Source organism: Hemitrygon akajei, chromosome 4 (assembly GCF_048418815.1).
Source record: "Hemitrygon akajei chromosome 4, sHemAka1.3, whole genome shotgun sequence".
NCBI classification, from domain to species: Eukaryota; Metazoa; Chordata; class Chondrichthyes; order Myliobatiformes; family Dasyatidae; genus Hemitrygon; species Hemitrygon akajei.
Window position 1 is genome coordinate 30,982,653 of NC_133127.1, and position 25,402 is coordinate 31,008,054.

At 39.3% G+C, this 25,402-nt stretch overlaps 1 protein-coding gene across 8 annotated transcripts in view; it reads right to left on the reverse strand.

Annotated features, from left to right (window-relative positions):
* The window catches only part of ctbp1 (C-terminal binding protein 1), a 212,409-nt gene that overhangs the window by 48,381 nt on the left and 138,626 nt on the right, over positions 1-25,402 (reverse strand). Inside the window, exons 1-2 of one of the 8 annotated variants that reach the window (XM_073042240.1) lie at positions 11,255-11,384; positions 5,998-6,079 (exon numbers count right to left, since the gene is read on the reverse strand). The exons of 3 other annotated variants lie outside the window; for them this stretch is intronic. In XM_073042240.1, coding sequence (XP_072898341.1) covers positions 5,998-6,004 — 7 coding nt within the window. In that variant the 5' untranslated portion in view covers positions 6,005-6,079; positions 11,255-11,384. Of the gene's footprint in view, positions 1-5,997; positions 6,080-11,209; positions 11,422-25,402 lie in introns of those variants that run through there. 4 more of the 8 variants (XM_073042239.1, XM_073042241.1, XM_073042235.1 and 1 more) reach the window with 4 other exon arrangements.

Here is a 25,402-nt window from a genome sequence, read left to right on the forward strand (position 1 = left end):
CCTGTATGCATCGCAATGGAATCATGTTTCCCATAATGTCATCAGAATTGTACCCAATACACAAGCCATGGTCCAACTAGTTCTGTACACATTTCCAGTTTAAGCTTTTGCTCTTCTACTTTGTCATAACTAACAAAGCGCCCCAATTGCCTCTTCAACCATCTTACTTATTGATTGTTCTGCCTTGCTTCATGCCAATTTTGGATCCTGTTCATCATCTTAACGCAAGTTGTTATTCTTTTGATAAATGTCATGCAGAATGCTGTCAAAGGCCTCAAGTCCAAGTAGCCTATATCAAATGCATAGCTGTAACCCTCCTTAAAAACTTCAGTTATAATAGTGATGACCTTTCCTGAACCAATTCATGCTGATTGCCTTTGACTAATCTGTGCCTTTCCAAATGCAGGTTTATATTGTTCCTCAGCATTAACTGGAATAATCTGTGCCCCAGAGAATTTAAACCAGTTAGCATGTAATTATTTGCTTTGTCCTTCCTCCATTTGTAAACAAAGACACAATGTTAGCAGTCCTCTGGCATCACTCCCATAGTTAGAGGGGAATTAGAAATTGTCAAGTCTCCAAAAATCTTCCTTTTTAATAGTTTGAAATATTAAATCTGGAATTTGCTATTTAGTCATTTTCAAACATCCTTTAATTCTTCCTCTGCTCTTACAGTATGTTATATGCTCTCTCTTTTTCACAGTGAGACAGTATACTTTATCTAAAACTTCAATGATTCTTACTTATCTACCAGGTCTTTTTCACTGTGGGCCATCTTCCTCCTCTTGTTTCTTCTCTGATCTGATTAATTTATACTGGTATCTCACTCAAAAACATTTGCTTATGTGACATTTTGGGGTTTGAATCCCTTTAGGCCAATCCTTGCTCAACATTTAATTTGGCTTTTTCCCCATGTCTGGAAATTGAGATTAGCTGACTCATTACAAGTTTAAAAAGGTGTGCTAACTTGATTTGCACAAATGATGTGATATTCTTGAAATGCAAAAGGAGAATGATATCAACCCAAAGCTGCGATTCTTCATTGAAGCTATCTGACCTGCTGAGTATTTCCAGCAATTATCATATTTAGAGTCACATACACACACTAAGAAAGCACTCACGAAAGGATAAATTATGTTTTCCGTTAGTCTGTTTCTGTTCATGAAACACATTTATTCATCCACATGAGAAATTCTGCAGTCACTGGAAATCTAAAGCAACACACCAAATTCTAGAGGAACTCAGTAGACCAAGCAGTATCCATGGAAATGTTTAAACATTTGAGGTTTCAGGCCAATACCCTTCTTCAGGACTAGAAAGGAAGAGGGAAGGTGCCTGAATAAAATGGTGGGGGCAGGGGAAGGAGGATAACTATGTAATAGATGAAGCCAGGTGGGTAGGAAAGGTAAAGGGCTGGAGAAGAAATTTGATAGGGGAGGTGAAAGGGAAGGAGGAGGGAACCCAGAGGGAGCTGATAGGCAAGTGAGAAGAGGTTAAGATGCAAGAGTGGGGAATAGAAGAGGAAGAGAGGAAGAGGGAAAACATTTTTTAAAACCAGAAGGAGAAATCAATATTCACGCAGACTGCCCAGATGGAATGCAAAGTTTTGCTCCTTCACCGAGTGTGGCCTCATCTTGAAACAAAAGATGGCCACGAACCAACATGTCAGAACAGGAATTGGAATTAAAATGTTTGGCCACTGGGAAGTTCCACTTTTCATTGGTTGGAGCAGAGCTGCTCAACGAAGCAGTCCCGCAAATTACGGCAGGTCTCACCAATATCGAGGTCACTGGATTGGGAACACCAGATACTATAGACGACCCTAGCAAATTCACAGGTAAAGTATTGCCTTACCTGGAGGGACTGTTTGGGGCCCTGAAGGGAGTTCAGGGAGAAGGTGAATGGGCAGGTGTAGCCTTTGGTCACTTGCAGGGCAAGTACTGGGAGGGTGAATAGTGGGAAGGGACGAATGGACAAGGGGAATCACTGAGTGAGTGATCCCAGCACAAAGCTGGGGGGAGGTAAAGATATACTTGGTAGTAGGATCCCTTTGGAAATGGTAGAAGTTGTGGAGAATGATGTGTTGAATGCGGAGGCTCACGAGGTGGTAAGAATAAAAGGAATTATCACCATTAAGACAGCGTCAATTGTGGAGGAAGGGGCACCTTGTCTTTGAAGAAGGACATCTCTGATATCTTGGAAAGAAAAGCCTCATCCTGGGAACAGAGGCAGCAAAGACAAAGGAACTGAGAAAAGAGAATAGCATTTTTACAAGAAACAAGGTGGGAAGAGGTACAGTCAAGATAGTCATGGAAAACGGTAGGGCTATAAAAGATGCCAGTCAACAGGTTGTCCCAGAGGTGGAAACAAAGGGATCAAGAAAGGGGAGACAGGTGTCAGAAATGGACAAAGTAAATTCGAAGGCATGGAGGAAGTTAGGACACAAAATTGGTGAAACTGATGAGCTCAGCATGGGTGCATGAAGTAACACCAACGCAGTAGTCAATGTAGCAGAAGAAGAATTGGTGAACATAACCAAGGAAGGCATGGAACATGGACTGTTCTAAACAGCCAACAAAAAGGCAGGCTTAGCAGGTGCCCATGGCTAACCCTCTCGATTCTGGAGAAAGTGGGAGGAGCCAAAGGAAAAATTATTGAGCACGAGGACCCATGAGGCCAAGCGGCACGGCAGGAGCAGCCTTTCAGACCTGGTGTTACTTTAATTTTCTAATTTAAGTTTGACTTTGCTTTGACCAGTCTGTCAGATGGATGAGAGTGGTGGTGGAAGGGAACTGGTTGGTTCTTTTAATGAGAAAGAAGTGGAGAGATTTAAGGTCTTCTAGATGGGGGATAGAAGTGTATGGGACAGGATATCCATGGTGAAAATGAGGCAGTCAGGAGTCAGTGGGAAGAGACTGAACTAAATAGGATAGAATGGAGTCAGGGTATGAGGACACAAGGTCAGTGTGGAAGGAGCACAAAGAGACAATGGGCTTACCTGAACAGTCAGGTTGTGGATCTTGGGTAAGAGGTAGAAACAAGCAATATGGGGTAAGGGATCTATGAGTTTAGTTACAGTTGATGGGAGTTCGCCAGAGCTGATAAGGTCAGTCATAGAGTTGGAGAGTTTTCTGATGGTTCAGAGTATGGTCATCTTCAAGGGGTAGGTCAGAGGAGGTGTCTGAGAGTTGCCACCTTGTCTCAACAATGTAGAGGTCTCTCTGCCACACTACAACAACTACAACATCCATTCATCTGCAAATCAAAGTTCATAGGTAAAGTCATTATCAAAGTATATGTATGTCACCATATACAACCTTAAGATTCTCTTCTTTTTGCAGGTATACTCAATAAATCAAATAACCATTAACAGAATCAGTGAAAGACCACACCAACAGTGCAAACAACCGTGTGCAAATCACAACAAAATGTGTAAATACTAAGATGAGATAAAAAGAAACAATAAAAGTAATAAATAAGCAATAAATATTGAGAACTTGAGCTGAAGAGTTCTTGACATTGAACCTGTCAGTTGTGAGAACAGTTCAGTGATTGGGCAAGTGAAGTCGAGTGAAGGTATCCCCTCTATTTCACGGAGCCTGATAGCTGAGGGGTAACAACTGTTCCTGAAGCTGGTGGTGTGAGTCCTGAAGCTCCTGTACCTTCATCCTGATGGCAGCAGCAAGGACACCGCATGACCTGGGTGGTGGGGATCCCTGATAATGGATGTGGCTTTCCTGAAACAACACTCCTCAGAGACTTGCTAAATGGTGGGAGGACTTTACCAGTGTTGGACTGGGGAATATACATTACTTTTTATAAGATTTTCTGTTCAAGGGCATTGGTGTTTCCATACCAGGCTGTGATGCAACCAGTCAATATACTTTCACCACACATCTATAGAACTGTGTCAGTTTTAGGTGCCATGCCAAATCTTCACAAACTCCTCAGGAAATAGTGGTGCTAACATGCTCTCTTTATAAAGGGAATTATATATTGGGTTTAGGACAGATTCTCTGAAATGATAATACCGGGGAATTTAAAGTTGCTGACTTCTCCACCTCTGATCCCCCAATGAAGACTGGCTTGTGGACCTCTGGTTTCCTCCTGAAATCAATAATCAGCTCCTGGCCTTTCTGACATTAGAGTAAAAAGTTGTTGTTGTGGCTCCACTCAGCCAGATTTTCAATCTCCCTCCTATATTCTGATTCATCAGCATCTTCAATTTGGCCAATGACAGTAGTGTCATAAACAAATTTAAATATGGCATTGGAGCTGTGCTTAGCCACACAGTCATACGTGTAAACCAAGTACAGCAGGGGGCTAAGCACACATTCTTGTGGTGCACCTGTTCTGATGTAGATTGTGGAGGAGATGCTGCCAATCCAAACTGACTGGGGTCTGCAAGTCAGGAAACTGAGGATCCAATTGCACAAGGATGTACTGAGGCCAAAGTCTTTAAGCCTATTGATTAGTTTTGAAGGGATGATAGTATTGAACATTGTTGGAAACCACATTTTTAAAATAATACTTTTTATAAGATTTGTACTTTTCAACAAACTCATGTATTTTTCACTCACTCGTATAACAGCTAAACTAACACCTTTCTCACTGTCCAAGTATTAGCACATTAACCATGTGATGTAATTGTTTTAATTATGTAGCCTGTTAACTAACTCATTCTTATCCAAGGAATTTTCCTTAACTTATTATAAAAGTGATAGATTTTTCATTAGTGCCATTATGGCTTCTTCTTTATTCCTTTGTCTTCACAGCTATTCAACTTTTAGCATAGTTTCTCAGCTCTTTATTTAGTTTGCTTAGTATTTGTACATTTGTTTGTACTCTCAAAAAATCTTGGAATTCTGACTCCAAGAAGAATCACAAGGATTAGAAAATAGAGATCCAACAACACCGAGCTGCAGTTGACAAAGAGCATCTTGATGTATGCATCTTGGCTATCCAGATGTTCAAGCATTGCACGAAGAGCCAATGAAATGCCATCTGCTGTGAACCTGTTGTGCTGGTAGGCAAATTGGAGCGGATCCAAGTTGCTTCTCAGGCAGCAGTTGATATTTCATCACCAACCCCTCAACCCACTTAAAAGTAATTTGTTTCTTTAATTCTTTGAACACCACCATTAGTGTCCCAACACCACAAGCATCCGATGACCAATGCAACATGAAAGGACTTGCACTCAGATCCAAGGCAATGCTGCTTTCATTGTAACCCAAGAGTTACAAACATAATACTGTTTTCTACTAACTTTTGGAAAGAACTTCAGTCTCTCTCATCATGCCACGTATCAGCTACAGTACAAAATTCAGAATTCAAATGGAGTTTGTCCCAAATCTCTGATGACAGGTTTTAGGATTACAGTTTTCTGATTTATTTAATCATAAGCTCACCGTTTTACTTGGTTATTATTATTTATTGTGCTTCCATGTACATAAATATCTTTAGTAATATGCAGAAGAAACATTAATAATATGAGTGGACTTGTCCACTTACTGCTAGACTCTGGGTCACAGATTTTTCATGGAGTAGATTACAGAAACTTAAAGGCATACTTCTCTCAGAGTCTAGCAGAAGACTGTTGTCTGCAGCACCATATTAAAAAATGAAATCTCTTTCGACTGTCAACATATCATTATAATTTTTGTGCACAGGAAAAAGGTATATTCTTCCACGTAGTCATTTTACAAGTCTGATTTCTTGTCCTGACTTCAAAGGAGTTTAAGTAAAAATGCTGAGTGGTGATAGCATGAAGAGTTAGAGTGTTAGAATGAATTCTTAACCAATGTAGCTTCAGATGTGGCTTTGTACAAACTGGTCTATAAATTGATTGGACATGCTAAAATCAATATTCAGTGAGCTTTTTAAAAAAAACAAGAAAGAATTTCATTAAGAGACTATTAATATTTACAGTTTTTCTTTGCCAGTGCTGGCTTTGCACAACAGGGTAGAAAGTTCAGAAAAACAATGAAAAGGACCCACTGTGCATATTGTAGTCATTTTTGTGTTAAAACATCTTCATTGCTTCATCCGTTGGAACCCAGCGATAGCCATAATGCTTTTTCTAAACATAATTAATAGACAATGTATTATTAATAATGTTTAATACAAGTATGCACCACTAAATAGAACATAGAACAGTGCAGCACAGGAACAGATGCTTCGGCCTACAATATTCTGCTGAATCAGTTTAGTTATCAGGTGGCTAACTAAACTAATCCATTCTGCCTACACAATGTCCATATCATCCTTCATTTTCCTTCAGCTTCATGTGCCTATCTAAATGTCTCTTAAAAATCACTACATCTCTTTCTCAATATCACTAGTCATACAATAAAGAATGGCTCATCATCTTCAAATGATGCTCAAGCTGGATACTGCCCTTTTAAAGTTGTTAAAGTCAGCAGTTGTGCAAAATTAATAGGCAAGATACTACAGTTAAAATTAATTTTTAAAAAATCAAAACTCCTGACCATTTTCGTAACATTTACATTCAAAGCCCAAATGGCCAGAAGCATAAATGCATCTTAAATAATTCCTTTCTATGAAGAATTTCAGTTTGTGTAAATTGTACAGTTCTTCTAGATCAGTGACAATGCCACATATTGAACAGAGTCATTGGTTAATACAGCACAGAAACAGATCCTTAAACCCAACATGTCCATGCCAACCATCAGGTTCTTATCTGGTAATCAATTTTACCAATACTTGGTCTGTAGTTATCTATGCACTGATAATCGAAGAGCTTATCTAGAATCTTATTTTTAAATGTTGAGAAAACTGATTGGATTGTGGTTCAGAGACAAAACTGACCCATTTCTGTCTTCACCCACAAAGCCGCCTCTCATGCAAGAAAACCCTACGCCTATTTCTCATTCAATACAATACATCCATAGTATTATCCAGACACAACTGTGAGTAAGAACATTTGTGACATTCCTTAACTGTCAAAATGGAAACTTAGAAGAAAAAGGTTACTTTCTCCTTCTAAATAGATTATAGTAAAGTCAAGTGTGAAGACTTGCTATTTTCATACAATTATACCCTTCAAGTAAAAATGTCACAACAGATCACGAATATACATGTAGTCTTCAGTCACCTAAAATGCCAGTCATTTACACTAATAATTTTGCTTCTCCTGACCCTCATTCTTGCTAAGGGCATGAAAATTAGTGAAGATTCCTACATGCTGGGCCATGATATTGCAAAGACATTGTTTCAGCTGGAGGCCTCGATTCAGCATCAAAGCAAAGTATCATTTGGAACATGTTGCTTGCTACTTCAAATATAAGCTGTTGTGTACAGTTTCCCCTAAAAATTCCACAAAATAATTACCATGATTCATGTAGTCTTAAAAATTATTCCACTTAATAGTCTTTCTTACAACACAGGCCACTTGCGTTATTCCTTGCCCAGTGAAAGTTTTAAGACCATAGGACTATAAGACATGTTGTAGAAGCAGAATTAGGTCAATTGGTCCATTGACTCTGTTTATTCATTCCATAATGGCTGATATATTACCCCTCAACCCCATTCTCCTGCCTCCTCCCTGTAACCATTGACTCCCTTACTAATCATATCAACCTCCACTTTCAACATACCCGATGACTTGGCCAATACAGCCATCTATGGTAATGAATTCCATAGATTCACCATCCTCTAAAGACATTCCTCATCTCTGTTCTAAAGGGACGTCCTCTATTCTGAGGCTATATCCTCTGGTCACAGACTCCACCACTATAGGAACATCCTCTCCACATCCACTATCTAGACCTTTCAATATTTGATAGGTTAAATGAGATCTTCCCTCATTCTTCTAAGCTCCAGTGAGTACAGGCCCTAAGCCATCAAATGCACCTCATACATTAATCATTTCATTCCTGGGGCAATTCCTGTGAGACGACCAGAAAAGACTGCAGCAGATGACAAAGCTATAAATTGCCTAATTTCATTTCTTTGGAAATGCAAACAATTATTGGAGAACTTCCTGTATAGTGTTTGTTTTATCACTGTCCTGATGAATTAAAGAAACGTGCCAATATGGATGTAAACTATTTCTAGCACCATGTTTTCTCATAATCACTTAAAATTCTCGTGTTATTTTAAATTCAATTTTTAGTCTGATTAATAAGCACTTGAAAAATTGAAACCAGAGTTTCTGCAGATGCTGGAAATCTTGAGCAATGTTCACAAATGCACAGAACTGAAAATTTTGCATAAAGTTGCTTAAGCCGTGTACTACTGGTTGATGTGAAACTCCTAAGACATCAGGCTAAATTTATCTATAGTATGAAGAACAATTCAAAAATGCACAATTAGTCCATGGTAGCCCCAGCAAACTTTGCTAAAGCAAGCTATGAATGACAAATTTGCTGTGGATTTAGACATAAATTAATAAGATAGTCAATGGTATTAAGTAGAACAGATTTTCTAAAGTGTTTCAAATAATCACATAGGTAACACATTTAAAGTTTAAGACAGTAGTAAATAAACAGTGTGGATAGAATATTGGCTGACAAACAGGAAATAGAGTTAGAGTAAAGGGTGTACTAGGCCACATATTGTGTTGTTCAGGCATCAATCCGATTTTTATCTTTGTTGCCTTGAGCAGTGAGAGACTAAAAAAGTATAGAGTCAAAAAGTTATGAATCTATATGAAACACTGGCTGGAAGATTTGGTGTAGTAGATTACCAATTAGATATAGGCTAAAGTGCGTAAAAAAAATTCCACCAAGTTAACTGCCAAACTTTTATATATTGATCAAAAATTAATATATAAAAATTTTGAACAAAGAAAACAGCCACAAAAAGTCATTGCTAAAGGTTCAGGATATTTTGCTTTACCATCATCAAAAGATTCTGTAAACTTCCAAATTAGGCAAGAATTATCACCACAGAAACTGTCAAATTGGTGTCTGCATGACTATTCCCTATAGACAAAAATCATTTTTATATACTTAGATCTTCTTAAAATTTGCAGAGAAGATTTTAAATACAGCAGTTTCCATTTGGAAACCAGTCCTTTCATTTAGTTTCCACCTGCCAACAATAATAGAGACCATTGGACTGAGAATTTGCCCATCATTGACATCCTTCCTCCCCCCAACATTCTCTTTTTAAGTTGTTAAATAGTGAACCAGATTGAAGTTCTTTTTGATCCATCTATAGTGAATTATGATAATTTATAAATCATCAGTATGATCATTAGTAATTTTCAAGATAATAAATCGCTTTCGCTAACCTCTTCCCATTCCAGTATCATTATTCTAGCAATATCAATGTCTAGAAAAGACAGCTTAAAAACTGATTTGCAGCAAACATGGCTTTATCAGGAGCAGAGGGTTAAGGGACTAAACAAATCTCACTCCCACTTCACTGAATAGAATTACTCTTCTGCACAGTGGGGCAAGGTTTCAATTGCAATTGAACAAATGAGATTTCCCCAACAGAAAGTCTCTAAGTGAATCCTGCAGACAAAAAGAATTTCTTTTAAACAAAAAACTTTCAGCCTTTACAATTGCAGTTAAAACTATAAAGCCATCTCACATTAGTCAATACAATTATGCCAAAACATACAATCACATCATTACTTGACAGAATTTCCCTAATGTATGCTTCGTTAATGTTCGCAATAGCATGATCAGTCTTGGTTCATTTAAAGAATGCACATGGATCAGCATCACTCAATTGCTGCAAAGCAGTAAAGGTTTACAAAACATTCATCCATCTTAATAATGTGCTGTAATGCAGTACCAGGAGAAAGGTACCAAATCACTTCTTCCGCAATCTATCAATTTATAAATTTAGGAATTTATATTAAAAAAAACCCTTCTGATTGCAGCCCTTCCACTTGCTCTATTCAGATGCAACAAATTTTTAAGCAGGCTTCATCCTCCTGCAGGATATAAACTGTGTCATAAAGTCCACTATATGCATATATTTTACCTTGGTTCTCTGTAATCTCTCTCAGCCAGCCTACATATCTCTAAATGTGTACACTTGACTCTTTCACATTTCAAATTTTTTTTGGCAATGATGGGATTATTTTTGCAAATTGCTAACATATTCTTAAGGAGACATGAAAAAATGCAACTCCACTTACAGCAGAATTCATATCTAGAGCTGGCCTCAAATTTATTTCAAAATAATAAAAATAAGGAACGAGCTAGGTAACAAGGATATACTTTTCTCTTATATAATAATGCCTAGATGGGATGGAAATGCCAAATGTAATTAAATAATCTCTAATAATAGCAACTATTCACTTAAAAATTGTCAATAATATTCCAAGATAATCCCAAATAATCTTGTTTACAGTCCATATTTTTATTAGAAAGTAATGACTCGTGCAATATTTTCATATTCCACGATATTAATACTACGCTTTGTATTTGTCTATTTAGGTAGGGTTTATAAAAACTTTATAAAAACACTAGCTTGGCTTCCTGGTTTGTAAACACAAAAGAAGCACACCCAAACATTTTATTACTACCTTTGGTAACGCTATTTTTTTTCCCAAAGCTGCACAAAATTACTCGATAATGTTACAAACTACTCAGGCAAGATTTTTTAAAGGAAAAATTGTCCGGGTTGTCCTTGCTTTCCGAGCACAGAAGATTCATTCAACACGTCCACTGCATTGCGAGACGTGGATTTACAAAATCCCACGCACTCAATTTCAGAACTGCTGACCATAGGGAAAATATTAATACAAAAAGCTGATGTTTCTTTGTCGTAAAGACCACCCACTCCCACCAACGTGGATTTTTTTTGGGAGGGGGTAGAAAGAGTTGCAGATTTGAGAATTAAATGCAAATATTCCTGTGCAAAAAAAGGTAGCTTTGCGGCTTAATGATTTGAAATTTAGTTTCACTAATTCGACAGAGAAACAGAAAAGGTACAACTAATTCAGAACGGAACAACAAAGAACAAAGTCACAAAAATGCCAGAAGTAGCAATTACCATTTACTGCACTGCACAACGGCGAAGTGTGTAACCATGTGTTTTTGTAGCAAATAAAGTGACTGATACACTGCTGAGGACAGCGTGTGACACCATTTGTAAAAGTCCTCGGTGAGCAATCTCACTTTGAATATCAGCCTGCAAAATGTAAGCGGCGGGGGTGGGGAAATGAGTTGGAAAAGAGCGAGCTGCATGATCACACTAATAATAATTTAACTCTGCCAGCACACACCTTTATTTAAGGCACTTCCAGCGAACGAAAGCCAAGAATCATTACCTAGACGTAACCCTTTGCTTTGGAGATGAGAGCTCCCCATGTATACAGCCGTTATTTTCCCATTTTCTGAGAGCACTTCACGTGAGATATGAAAATACTGGGCATATGGCGGCCACTTCAATTTTCCCAGAAATAAAGCACAGCCAAGTCCTGCTGTCTATGAGAGTGGGAGAGGCGCCGTGCTTAAGCTTATAGGCTGCCAGGGTCACCTGACACGTTCAGAGCTGCACACTCAGCTGAGTTCCGAAGGGACATATCAACTGTGGTATATAATTTGATCACAATGCCCTGTGCATTTTGCACCTCATCATTTTGCACGAACCAGGACTTAATACTGACAAGAAAATATGCTTTCAAGGCGTTTGAATTTTGAGGAGACGAACGTAGATATTTTCAGTGCATTCCAGCAACTGGCACCGTCAGCACGAGATTTCTCTTCCTCCCTGTGGTAAAAGGCTGCTGTGTCATTAAGCAAACAGTTCAGTCTTGTATAATCAGCCCGCTTAATTTAAAAGCTGCATCGCGAAACCATGACAATTAATTCTCCGCAGTTTATCTGCAGCAGTTTCTTTAAGAAAAACTGTACACAAGAAGGTTAACAGCTCTCAGTCGATTTCAAGGAAGGCTAATAAAAAATGGACTGTCTGTAGTTCAGGAGTTCAAGACTGCAGGAATAGGGGTCAAAGCAAGGATCAACCATTCACATCAGAATGTTAAACACAAGAGATTCTGCAGATGCTGGAAATCAGGAGTAACACACACAAAATACTCCCTGATATGCAGAATTCCTCAAGCATTTTGTGTTACATCAGAATGTTGTCTGATGTCCAAAGCTAACATGCAACTGTGTACACAGGAGCTAGAAATAGTCCACATTTTAAAAAAGCGAATTAATACATTAAGCTTTATGTGCAAATCCGTGTTAGAATGAAGAAATTGAACCCAGGTCGCTAATACTGTAAAGCATTCCGCTAACCACTACGCTACCATGCTGCCACTGGCTCTAAGGAGTTTGTAGGTACCCCCTCTGACCACATGCGTTTCCTCTGGGTGCTCCAGTTTCCTCCCATAGTCCAAAGACGTACCAGTTGGTAGGTTATTTGGTCATTGTAAATTGTCCTGTGATTAGCCTGGGATTAAATCAGGGCTTGCTGGGCACTGCAGCTCGAAGGGCTGGAAGGATCTTATCCGCACCGTTTCTCAACAAATGAAGAAATTCTGAATTTTCTGACCCGGTTGCGATAAAAAAAATGCAAGTGCCATCTGAAATCCTATTGCACAGGTATGCGCAGTGAAGTGTTTAAAAAATATTGTTCAAAAACCAGAGTAACGGTAAAGAATCCTGAATAAGTCATTGTTTGCACAACCACCTAGATGTTTTTAGGTTTGCAGTGACCTGATGAAGTAGCTGAAGTAAGTGATTGGATACTTATGATCTAGTTTAATAATGAATGCTTCAGCAAATGATAAAATGATCTTACATTCAAATAGAAAAATACTGATGAGCCATTAATTTTACAAACGACCACAGATCTTTTGTTTAAAAGTACTGTACAGTATCATTAATAGAGTTGTAGTCAGATTGACTTTACTTACATTGCACTTACTCGCACTTCCTTAAAACAAAAAGCATTATTCACATCAGATAATTATTTTCATTGGTGATGGTAGATAATAGTTGGAAAACAGTATCTATGACTGATAAAGTGTCATTTCATTTTTATATGATATCTACTGCCGTCCACATCAGACAAGTTATCACATTTTTAATGTAGGACTGAAGTCCTGCACAGAAAATGCCCCCAATGTAGCACCCAGCCTAAATGAGGGGTTTATATTTTTAAAATCAAAACTTTATGCAATTACATCCCTTCTCTTCAGTCAAATCTCAGTTTACTGAATAGGCCACAATTTGGCTTACATTAAGAATAAAATTATTTATGGTGATCTTTATTTTTTTTAAATAAAAGGACACAGGAAGACCAGCGTAAATAGTAAAAAAAAAAGGATAGCTTCATCCACCCCAAGTATCAGTGCAGAATCAGAAAAATGAAAATTATCTCAAAACTACAAACTTTCCCTTTTTCCACCCAACAAAGTCACTGTTAGCAGCAAAACAGCAAAGCTTGACATTGTGGAAATCAGCAAGAAATTCAATGCCATAGCCAAGAATCCAAAATATTTCAAGCAAGAGAAAATTTACAGATGCTGGAAATCCAAGCAACACAAACAAAATGCTGGAGGAAATCAGCAGGCCAGGCAGCATCTATAGAAAAGACTAAACAGTGGATGTTTCGAGTGGAGATCATTCATTAGGATTGGAGATTTAAAAAAAGATTAGAAGTCAGAGTAAAACAGTGGGGGAAGGGGAGAAAGCAGTACCAGGTAGTAGGTGACAGGTGAAGCAGGTGTAGAGGGGGTGGGGTGAAGTTAAGGGCTGGAGAAGGGGGAAAATGATAGGAGAGGACAAAAGGCAGTGATAGAAAGGGAAGGGGAGGGGCACCGGAGGGAGGTGAAGGGGAGGTAAGAAAATAAGGGGGGAATGGGAATGGGGAGTAATGAAAGAGACCAACCTGAGCGTGGCCTCATTGTGACAGTGGAGGATGTTATGGACTGACAAATCAGAATGGAAGTGGGAAGTGGAATTAAAATTTTTTTGGCAACCAGAACGTAGGTGCTCAGTGAAGCAGTCTCCCAATTTATAATGGGGCTCGCTGATATGCAGGAGGCCACACCAGCAGCACCGGATACAGTAGATGACCCTTAACAGACTCACAGGTGAAGTGTCACCTCACCTGGAAGGACTGTCTGGGACTCTGAATGATTGTGAGGGAGGTGGTGTAGGGGCAGGTGTAGCATTTGTTCTGCATGCAAGTATAAGTGCCAAAAGGGAGATCAGTGGGGAGGGATGAATGGACAAGGGAGTCACGTAGGGGAGTGATCCCTGTGGAAAGCAGAAAGTGGGAGGGGGGAGAAGGGAAAGATGTGCTTGGTGGTGGGATCCCATTGGAGATGACAGAATTTACGGAGAATTATGTGCTGGACGCTGAGGCTGGTGGGGTGGTAAGTGAGGACAAGAGGAACCCTATCCCTGGTGATGTGGTGAGGGTAGATGTGTGCAAAATGGAAAAGATGCGGTTGAGGGCAACACTGACGGTGGTGGAAGGGAAGCCCCTTTCTTTGAAGGAGGAGGACAACTCCTTAGTTCTGGAATGAAAAGCCTCATCCTGAGAGCAGATTCAGTGGAGATGCAGGAATTGGGAGAAGAGGATGGCATTTTTACAAGTAAAAAGGTGGGAAGAGGTATAGTCCAGGTAGCTACGAGAGCCAGTGGGTTTATAAGATTCAAGATTCAAAAACTTTATTGTCATTCCAACCATACATTAGCTCTGCAGGGCAGAATGAGACAGCGTTTCCCAGGGGCAAGTGCAATCATAACATAACAAACGCAACAATAAACAGTAAACACAACAATAAATAGTAAAACACAACAGCCACATGTCGGTTAAAATCAAGTTGTAAGTGTCCAGTGCAAGCTAAAAGTGTCCAAAGCAGAGTCAGGTAGAGCAGCTATTTAGCAGTCTGACTGCCTGTAGGAGGAAGCTGTTTAGTAGCCTTGTGGTTTTTGTTTTGATGCTCCTGTAACGTTTGCCTGATGGCAGAAGAACAAACAGTTTATGGAGAGGGTGTGAGGGGTCTTTAATGATATACCGTGTCTTCTGGAGGCATCGACTCTGAAAGAGGTCTTGGACAGAAGGTAGGGAGACCCCAATAACCTTCTCTGCTCCCCTAACCACCCTCTGCAAGGCTTTTTGGTTGGCAGCACTGAAGCTGGAGTACCAGGTTGTGATGCAAAAGGTCAGCACACTCTCAACCATGCCTCTGTAGAATGTAGTTAAGATGTTAGTGGGGAGTGATGCTTGTTTAAGTTTCCTCAGAAAGTGCAATCTCTGTTGATAAGAGACATCAGTTGATAAGCTGTCCTCAGAGACAGAGATGTCGAGAAAGGGGAGGGAGGTGCTGGAAATGGACCAGGTAAATTTGAAGGAAGAGAGGGAATTGGAGGCAAATTATCCCAAGTGATATACCTTTTGTTGACAGGGATGGCAACAAGGGCACTGTGCACTGTGCATGTGCTATAAGGAGAGGTTTGACAAACTTGGGCCGTTTCCTAAGGAACGGCAGCAGCTGAGGGAAGATCTGATAGAGGTTTCTAAGTTATGAGAAGTATAGATTGAACAGACAGACAGCAACTTTTCCCCAGGTTTAAAATGTCTTATACCGCACTGCATACATTTTAGGTGAGAGGAGACAAAATTCAAATCTCTACACACACATTTGTGGGGGTAGGCCATCTATAAATCTGAATATGACACAACTATTGTTGGCAGAATTTCAGATGGTGACGTGGAGGCGTACAGGAGCAAGACAGATCAACTGGTTAAGTAGTGTCAGTATAACGACCTTGTACTCAACATCATTAGTACCAAGAAATTGATTGTAGACTTCAAGAAGTCAATGGAACACACACTGGTCAGTTATCAAATGATCAGCAGTCAAGCAGGTGAGCAGTTTCACATTCCTGGTCATCAACACCTCTGAAGAACTATCTGGGCCCAACATATTGATGCAGTTACAACCAAAAAAAAGGAACAGCAGCGGCTATATTTCATTGGAAGTTTGAGGAGACTTAGTATATCACCAAAGTCTTTTGCCAATTTCGAGCAACGCACACAAAATGCTGGAGGAACTCAGCAGGCCAGGCAGCATCCATGGAAAAAAGTACTGTTGGCATTTTGGCAAAACCCTTGGGCAGGACCATTTCGGCCTGAAACATCAACTGTACTTTTTTTCCTCATAGATGCTGCCTGGCCTGCTGATTTCCTCCAGCATTTTGAATGTGTTGCTTAGATTTCCAGCATCCAGAGTTTCTCTTGCAAATTTCTACTGATTTACTGTGGACAGCATACTAACTGGTTGCATCACCATCTGGTATTGTGGGGCCACTGCACAGGATTAGAAAAGGCTGCAAAGAGTTGCAACCAGCTTCTTCATGGGAATTAGCCTCCCCAGAATCGAGGACATCTCCAAAAGCCAATGCCTCAAAAAGGCAGCATCCATCATTAAGGACCCCATCACCCAGGACATGTCCTCTTCTCATTACTACTATCAAGGTGGTGGTACAGGAGCCTGAAGACATTCACTCAACATTTCAGGCACAGCTTCTTCCCCAATGCCATCGTATTTCTGAATGGGCAAATAACCCATGAACACAACCTCTATTTTTATTCTCTTTTTGCACTATTTATTTAATTTAATTGTTATAGACATTTCTTGTTATAATTTAGTTGTTCTTGTTATGTATTTCAATGTTCTGCTGCTACCAAACAACAAATTTCGCTACGTATGCCAGTCATATTAAACCTGATTGTGACTCTGACCTGACAGGGCCCTTCAGAAATACAAATGAAGGGGAAAAAGAACTTTACCAGTGAATAATGAAAGGCAAATGTGGTCAATGGAACATCCTTGGTGAGTAGGACGAAAGTGAATCCCAAGGCAGAGAAAGGATGGGACCACTAAATGACAGAGGGAAATTATGACACACTAAATCTTTAAAGTGGAGATTGATAGGTTCTCAGGGTGTCAGAGGTTACGGAGAGAAGGCCAGAGAATGGGTTTGAGAGGGATAATAAATCAGCCATGATGGAATGGCAGAGCAGACTTGATGGGCCAAATGGCCTAATTCTGCTCCAATGTCGTATGAGTAGTTAATTTCAGCATTCACCAGCAAAAAGGACAAAATGCAGCGAGACCAGGAAGAGGTATAACAACATTCTGGGTCAGGTTGGTATCAAAGGGGAGGTGGTGTTGTGCCTCTTGAACATTTTGGTTCTTGAAAAATATAAACACTCATCAATTTTTATAGAGAGGATTCTGTATGGATGCATCACAGTTTGTGTATGATAACTGCTCTGCCCAGACAGCATGAAATTTCACAGCCCAGTCTATCACAACAAAAACAGCCTCTCTACCATCGACTCTGCCTACTCTTCCCACTGCCTCGGGAAAGCAGCCAATATAATCAAAGCCCCTTTCCATCCCAGTCATTCTCTTTTCTCCCCTCTTCCATCAGGCAAACACACACCACTGGGCTCAAAGACAGCTTTTATTCTGCTGTTTTAAGACTCCTGACTGGATCTCTTGAACAATGAAGAATAATTTGACCATTTAATCCACCTTGCCATGGCCCTTACACCTTATTCCTTGACCTGCACAACACTTAGTCTTTAACTACCAGGTGTGCGCTGCTTAACGTCCATCCGGACAACATCCGATTGCATATACATCCATAGTCCTGATCGGAGAACGTATGTAACCAATCTCGTGTATCGTGCATCTCATGAGTGTAGTAGCATTCTCTATGTTTAATTTTCTTTCGAAAATATTACTGTAAAGTGCATCATGGCTTCCAAACGCAGCAAAACCACTCCTAGTGATAGCAGCAGCAAGAGGCAAAGTATATAATATAGTGTTCGCACATTGTCCAAATCGCATAACGTCCGATTTCACAGAACGTATCGTGGACGTTAAGCGACACATAACTGTATAACAATATATTCTGTATTCTGTTACTGCTTTGCCCTTTGTACTACAATGTAGTTACATTTGAAATGATCTGTCTGGGTGGCATACAAAGCAAATACTTCCATTAGATTTTGGTATATGTCGCAATAATAAAGCAATTACCAATTAGGTAGGCAAGTCCCCAGGGCCTGATATGATCCATCTAAAATTATTAAGAAAAGCAAGAGAGGAGATTGCTGGCACCTGACAGATCTTTGTATCCTCTTTGATCACTTATGAGGACTAGAGGACAGCCAGTATTTTAACCTGTGCTTAAGGGCAGCAAACTAGGATTATTATAGGTCAATGAGCTTTACATCACTGATAGGCAAATTACTACTGAAAAACAATCTAAGGGATAGGACTGCAAATCTGGAAAAGCAAAGCTTGACTTTGTGTTGGAGAGATCATACCCTACAAACTTGAGAATTAAGGCAACAAACAATAAGTTAGTCCTTTTGGGGAAAGCGTTTAAGAGAAAGAGCAGGTTGCTCCAATTACGCGAGACAGCTCTCTATATATAGCCCAATATACTTGTGACGGGGAAATCAATTTCTGGTTGGTTTGTCACACAAGAGATATCAAGTAGAATGGGCCATCAATCTGAATTTAAAGGAGGCAAGTTCATTGTAACGTACAAAATTCCTTTATAGGGAATGCAAGAATGATATTTTCCCTAAAGATCTGTTTTGAACAAGGGGTTCAAGTCTCAAAACAAATTTTGGAGAGGAAATTTCTTCATTACTGAGTGACTGTGAAGGCTTAGTCATTAATATATTCAGGAGAAAGCTACATAGATATTTAGACACCAAGGAAATCCAAAGAGAAGGGAGCATTGGAAGAATGTGATGATGGGAAACAAGATCAATCATATTCTTATTGAATGCTAGATTACATGTGAGGGACTAAATTGCTTATCCTGGCTTCTGTTTCTTATGTTCTAAAAGACTGAGACCAAAATAAATAACAGGGCAAAATCATTCAGAAATGAATAGATGGCAGATTAAGATAACGTGAGAGATAAAATAGAGGAATGCGGAGGACAAGAGAACATTTTAGATAAATCACAAGAAACAGACTTCTATTATTTTAAATACTGGAAAATTCCAAAAATATAAAGCATCTTTCCACAGACAATGCTTTCGATATACCAGATGCGCTTAAGAGAAAGCTAGATAAAGACATGAGGGAATATGAAGTAGTAACAGATTAGAAGGATTTTACAGAAAAACTGTTTGGTCTGCATTCCAACTATTTGGCAAAATTTCACAATTTGTGGAAACCGCTCACATAAGCACAAGAAACAAGAAAAAATTCCAGTCCAAAAGCATAAGTAATATGCAGCTCCAAGGTGGCATATAGCATCAAGAAATGCTGTTCTGGAAAAGCAACAGAAAATACAAAGTGATGATGCAAGAAATGGCAAGAGAACAAGTGAGAGAGATAGAGCTTTATGCCCAACACTTGCTCTCGTACTATAAGAATTCTAATGAATTCATTGTTTATACAGATTCACTGAAAAATAAGTCCTTAAAATTTCTCAGTAGGCAATTGTTAGATTCAAAATTAAAACTTATTGGAACCTGTGTGCACATGTGCGTGTACGAATATGACATAAGAAAATAGATGCGACTCTGTTGAATGTTTAATCCACAAGCTGTTTTTGACAAATCCGATCTCTCAGGATAGAAACAAGCATCAGTGTATCTAGCCACATTGATATAAAAGATTATAACAGACATTAGTTTCAAATGTCACTTCTGCATTGCATGTATTATCAAAAAAAATTTTTAAACCTTCTTCAAAGTTATGCAATTTGTGCCCACATCACCATCTGGTTCCATCTGAACCCTGGAGCAGCCCGGAGTAGGCTTAACTGAATTATGACTTCAGAGTTTGGCCTCTGAGCTGTGTCCTGAAGCTCAGTAATCAAGGCTGGGGAGATTAGTCCTGAGGGTCAACAATACGCTCAAAACACAGGTGAAAGATAATCAACCTTGCCTTTACAAAATCCTCCAAACCACTGGCAAGATGACCAAATCAGTGGCTTTTCACAGGTCAACATCCCAGTTTTAAGGCCCTAATTACATGCAGTTTACTCTGTGTAGTAGACCACACTATTGTTGATAAGCATAATACTAGACTTGCTCTGACAGCTTAAAATAGTATCTTTGCTGCAAGAGATCACCATATAGACAGAATATAATGGACATTCTCAAAGCATCCTTGAAACTCAAACCAACTGATATACCCCACCAACTTAAAATCGCCATCGCTTAAAATGAAGGAATTTGGTACACTCTTCCTTTGAAGGCCTCCAACATCCTCTAGTTTAAGACTCCTTAAACATACGGAAAGCATTCCTTCCACCTGCCTTATCTATCACTCTCAAAATTTCCTCACTTCCTCCTCCACTCAACAAAAACAAACACATGCCATCCAATCTCTCCTCATAACTGAAATGCTTCATCCTAAGCAACATCCTTATGAACCACCTCCACATGCTCTTTAGCACAATCATATCCTTGTATTGCATGGCAAACAGAAATGTACGAAGGACCCCAGCTGTGGCCTAACAAATATTTTATAAACTTGCACCATAATCTATCTGCTTTTATATTATAAGTGACAATGAATGAAGGCAAATATAACTACTTCACCACCTTATCTACCCGCATTGTCACCTTCTGGAATCTTCAAACGTGAAAACCAAGGTCCTCTATCCTCAATATTCCTGAAGACCCTATAATTCAGTCTGAATGTCCCAACTGCATTCATCCTCCCGAAGTAATCAAGCTCAACTTCTCAGGAATAAGTGGGATCTCCCAATGGCCACCTATTTTATTTCCACTTCTCCTTCCGATATGTCTGTCCATGGCCTCCTCCACTGTTGTGATGAGGCCACACCTCCAACCTGATGGCATTAACATTGATTTCTCGAACTTCTGGTAATACCTTCCCCACCTCCCACTCTACTTCACCATTTCCCATCCCGTTTTCCCTCTCCACCTCATCTCCTTGCCCCCCCCCCCACAAACGCCTCCTTCTGGTGCTCCTCCTTCCTTTTCTTTCTCCCATGGCCTTCTGTCCTCTTCTATCAGACTTCCCCTTCTCTAGCCCTGTATCTCTTTCACCAATCAACTTTCCAGCTCTTTACTTCATCCCTTCCCTTCCCCCTTCAGGTTCCATCTATCACCTTGTGTTTCTCTCTCACCACCCCCAGCTGTTAAATCTATTCCTCAGTGTTTTTTCTCCAGTCCTGCCAAAGGGTCTCTGTCCCAAATATCAACTATGCTTTTATCCCCCATAGATGCTGCCTAGCCCACGATGGGTACCTAGCACATTTTTCATTAATCATCTCCATTTTTTTTGTGGTCTCATGTTACACATGAACATGGAATGAATAAAGACTCTGCAGTTCACAAGGGACTTTTTGACTATGAACAAATGGAGTATTTCTGCAGTAATTGGTGATTTTGCACATCTCCCCCATGCAGACATATTCTTGGACTTCAGATTTTACTCAGGTTAATAAAAACTCAAGTGAGGCAGTTTAAATAATTCAATTTGCCAAATTGGTAAAACATGAATAATTGCTCCATATATGATTGGAGGTAATACCACATAGTGCAAAGTGAATGTACAACACATTGTGATGCATGCCGAAACACAACCTTCCTTGGACCACTGCTTTAATTTAGGCATTCATGCTAAATAAAGCCACAAATTCAATATTAAAATGTCTCAAGCTGCAAGGTGTTGCAGGAAATTTTCCACTGTACATTGAGATCAAGACAAAAAAGTGCAGCACAATTGAATAATATATAACATTGTTTATACTTTCTGCAGAGAAGCTTAATATCTTGATATTCCTAAAGATCAAATGCATATACAGTATAACCAGGGATTCATAGAGAACGAAGTGGAGAACATTTGTTGCACATAAGGAAAATATTTTGTGAACAACAGAAATATTAAAGTGAAATTATCATCCCCCAATTGTAAAAAAAATCCAGTTTCATGAGATCCTAAGAAATCAATAACAGATAACATAAAATGTTCAAATGATAGCATGATAATTCAGTCATAAGCATGCATATACTATTCTAATTCAAAATACAGAAATAATAAAATAACTGGAGAGATGAGATTAAAAAGCATTTATTGTCATGAAAATTTTAATGCTATTTACAAATATGAAACTATTCTCTGTTGTCAGTTGACAACATACTGATAGTTTTGGATTAACACCAGTGAGTTTATGATGTTAAGGTGGTGTTATGGCAGCAGTGGATTTACAATCATGAGTCATACAACACTACAACACAGAAAAAGGCCCTTTGGTCTATCTAACCCATGCTGAACCACTAATCTTCCTAATCCCATTGACCTGCACCTGGACATAGCCCTCCAGTCCTCTCCCATCCACGCATCTATCAAAATTTCTCTTAAATGTTGAAATCAAACACACTTCCACCACTTCTGCTAGCAGCTCATATAACATTCTTGCCATCCTGAGTCAAGATATCCCCCCTATTATTCTCCTTAAAATTTTCACCTTTCACCCTTAACCCATGACCTCTAATTCTAGTCTCTCTCAAACTCAGTGGAAAAAGCCTGCCTACCTTTACCCTATCTATACTCCGTCATAATGTTGTATAGCTCTATCAAAACTCTTCTCATTCTCCTATGCTCCAGCGAATAAAGTCCTAATCAATTCAACCTTTCCCTATAACTCAGGTCCTGGCAATATCCTTTAAATTTCCTCTGCTTACTTTCAATCTTAATGACATCTTTCCTGGAGGTAGTTGACCAAAACTACACACAATACTCTAAACTAGGCCTCACCAACATTTATTTATTGAGATACAGCGTGCAATATGCCCTTCCAGCTGCCGCCAGCAACCCACCAGTTTAACACTAGCCTAATCACAAGACAATTTACAAAGATCAATTAATCTACGAACTGATACATCTTTAGACCAAACAAGAACACCTGGATGAAACACATTCATTCCATGGGGAGGGACACCTTAAAGATGACACTGGGACTGAACTCTAAACTCTTGACACTCCAAGTGCCAACTACTAAGCTACTGTGGTGGAACTTGTAAAACTTCAACATAACATCCTGTATTTTGATTTATAAAGGCATTGTGGCAAAAGCCTTGTTTACAACCCGATCTACCTGAAATTCATAATTGCAAGGAATTATGGATCTGTATTCCCAGATCCATTTGTTCCACCACACTCTCAGTGCCCTACCATCCACTGTATAAGACCTACCCTGGTTGGTCTTACTGAAATGCCACACCTCGCATTTGTCTGCATTTTTCAGTCTATGTTTCCAGCTGATAACCATTCCTCTGCAGGCCATGATAGCCTTCCTCACTGTCCACTACATCCCCAATCTTGTGCAAGTTTGTTGATCCAGTTAACTACATTATCATCCAGATCATTTATATAGATGACAAAGAGCAACAGACCTAGCACCAATCCCCGCACATCACTAGTCAGAGGCCTCCAGTGAGAGTAGTAACTGTCTACTACCACTCTCCAACTTCTCCCACAAAGCCAATGTCTAATCCAATTTATTACTTCATCAAGAATGCCAAGCAACTGAACCTTCTTGACCAACTTCCCATGTGGGACCTTGTCAAAGGACTTACTAAAATCCATGTACACACTGCTTTGCCTTCATCGATCTTCCTAGTAACTTCCTTGAAAAATTTTAACATTGGACAATACTTACCATGCACAAAGCCATGTTGACTACCCCTAAACAGTCTCTTTCTACCAAAATATTTAAATATCCAGTCCCTTAGAAAACCTTCCAATAACTTACCTAATGCTGTTGTCTGGCTGATCGGCCTACAATTTTCCTGGCTTATTCTTGAAGAATACAAAACATTAGCTATCCTCCAATCCTCTGGCACCTCATCTGTTTTGGTGACTTGGAAGTGAGTTAAGGTTTCAAGACCCTTACACTAAATCCATAAGCAAGGTAGAGCTTGCTAGTCTACTGGTGCATATAACACTAGCAATACAAGTGATGAATAGTTCAGATTAATATTATGTTGAGACAAAAGAATGAATAAAACAATGGTCATGGATAACCAACCTTGAGTTTTTTTTTGTGAGAAGGTTGATGAAGGAAAGGCAGTAGATAGTGTCTGCATGGACTTTAGCAAGGCCTTTGACAAACCCCATATGGGAGTCTGGTCCAGAAGGTTAATTTGTTTGTTATTCGAGATGTAGTCAACTGGATTCAAAACTGGTTTAGCAGGAATACCAGAAAGGGGTGGTAGATAGTTGTCTCTCTGAATGGAGGCCTGTGGCTAGTCGTGTGCCTCAGGGATTGGTGCCGAGTCCATTGTTGTTCATCATCTATATGAATGATCTAGATGATAATTAGCAAACTGGACCAGGAAATTTATGAATGACACCAAGATAGGGGGCATAGTGGACAGTGAGGAAGGCTATCAAAGTAAGAAGCTTAATCTGGACTAGCTGGGAAAATGGGATGAAAAATGACAGATGGAAATAACTAGTCACGAGTGTAAAAAAAATTACTTGCTGCTTCATTTAGCAGTAAAGATAATCATTATGTATCTTTTTATAATGGCTGGTGTTTAAGGAATTGAGGGGCAGCACTACATGTTGCTTTCCTATTCCTACTCGATTTTTTTCCTGTTATTTCTCAATTCAGCCTCTTTATGCCTACTCCATTAATGAATAAAATCTTTTACCTCAGCATCATTTCCCTTTATCTCTCAATTTCTTTCATATCTAAAAAACTATCAACCCTCAGAAAAGGAAAGCACAGCATATGCCATGAACAACACATGTTGAAATTATATTTTTTTATATATCCAAGCCAAGGTCATGCTATTGTTGAACCCGATGGGTGTCAATATCTATTCCCACCAGTTAACCATGACTAACACTTTGCTGTAGTATTGATGGTCAGAACTGATGCCTCCATATTAGAGGCTCATATACTCCATCAGGTCCTAAGCCACTGTTTTGAAGATCCTTCAAATGATCAAATTGCAAGAAATACGTACCTGTTTCTTGTAGGAATTTGGTAAGCATAAGTCATTCTGGCAATTCAATATGGTGTGTTCTTTGAAATACACATAATCAGTTGTAAGATCTTCTGCATTGAAGAAATGGAAGTATTTCGTTTTACTGCCTTCAGTGAAGTTCAGTTCTCATGAAGGGAAGAAATACACACACACACACACACACACACCCCCCCTGACATGGTATTAGCATTGTTTAAATTTTAACCTAAACCATCTGATAAATGTGTAACAGTTTTGGGTCAATGGGGCAAGCATGTAATAAAATTTTATTGATATAATGTGGACAGGAAATTCAGCACACTGGACACATCAACCAACAAGATAAATGAAACCCTGGTGTCCTATCAAGAAAAAGGCTATATAGTTTGGATTTGCATTCCTTAGAGGTTAGAAAAATGAAGCATGACCTTATTCAAACATACAAGATCCAAAG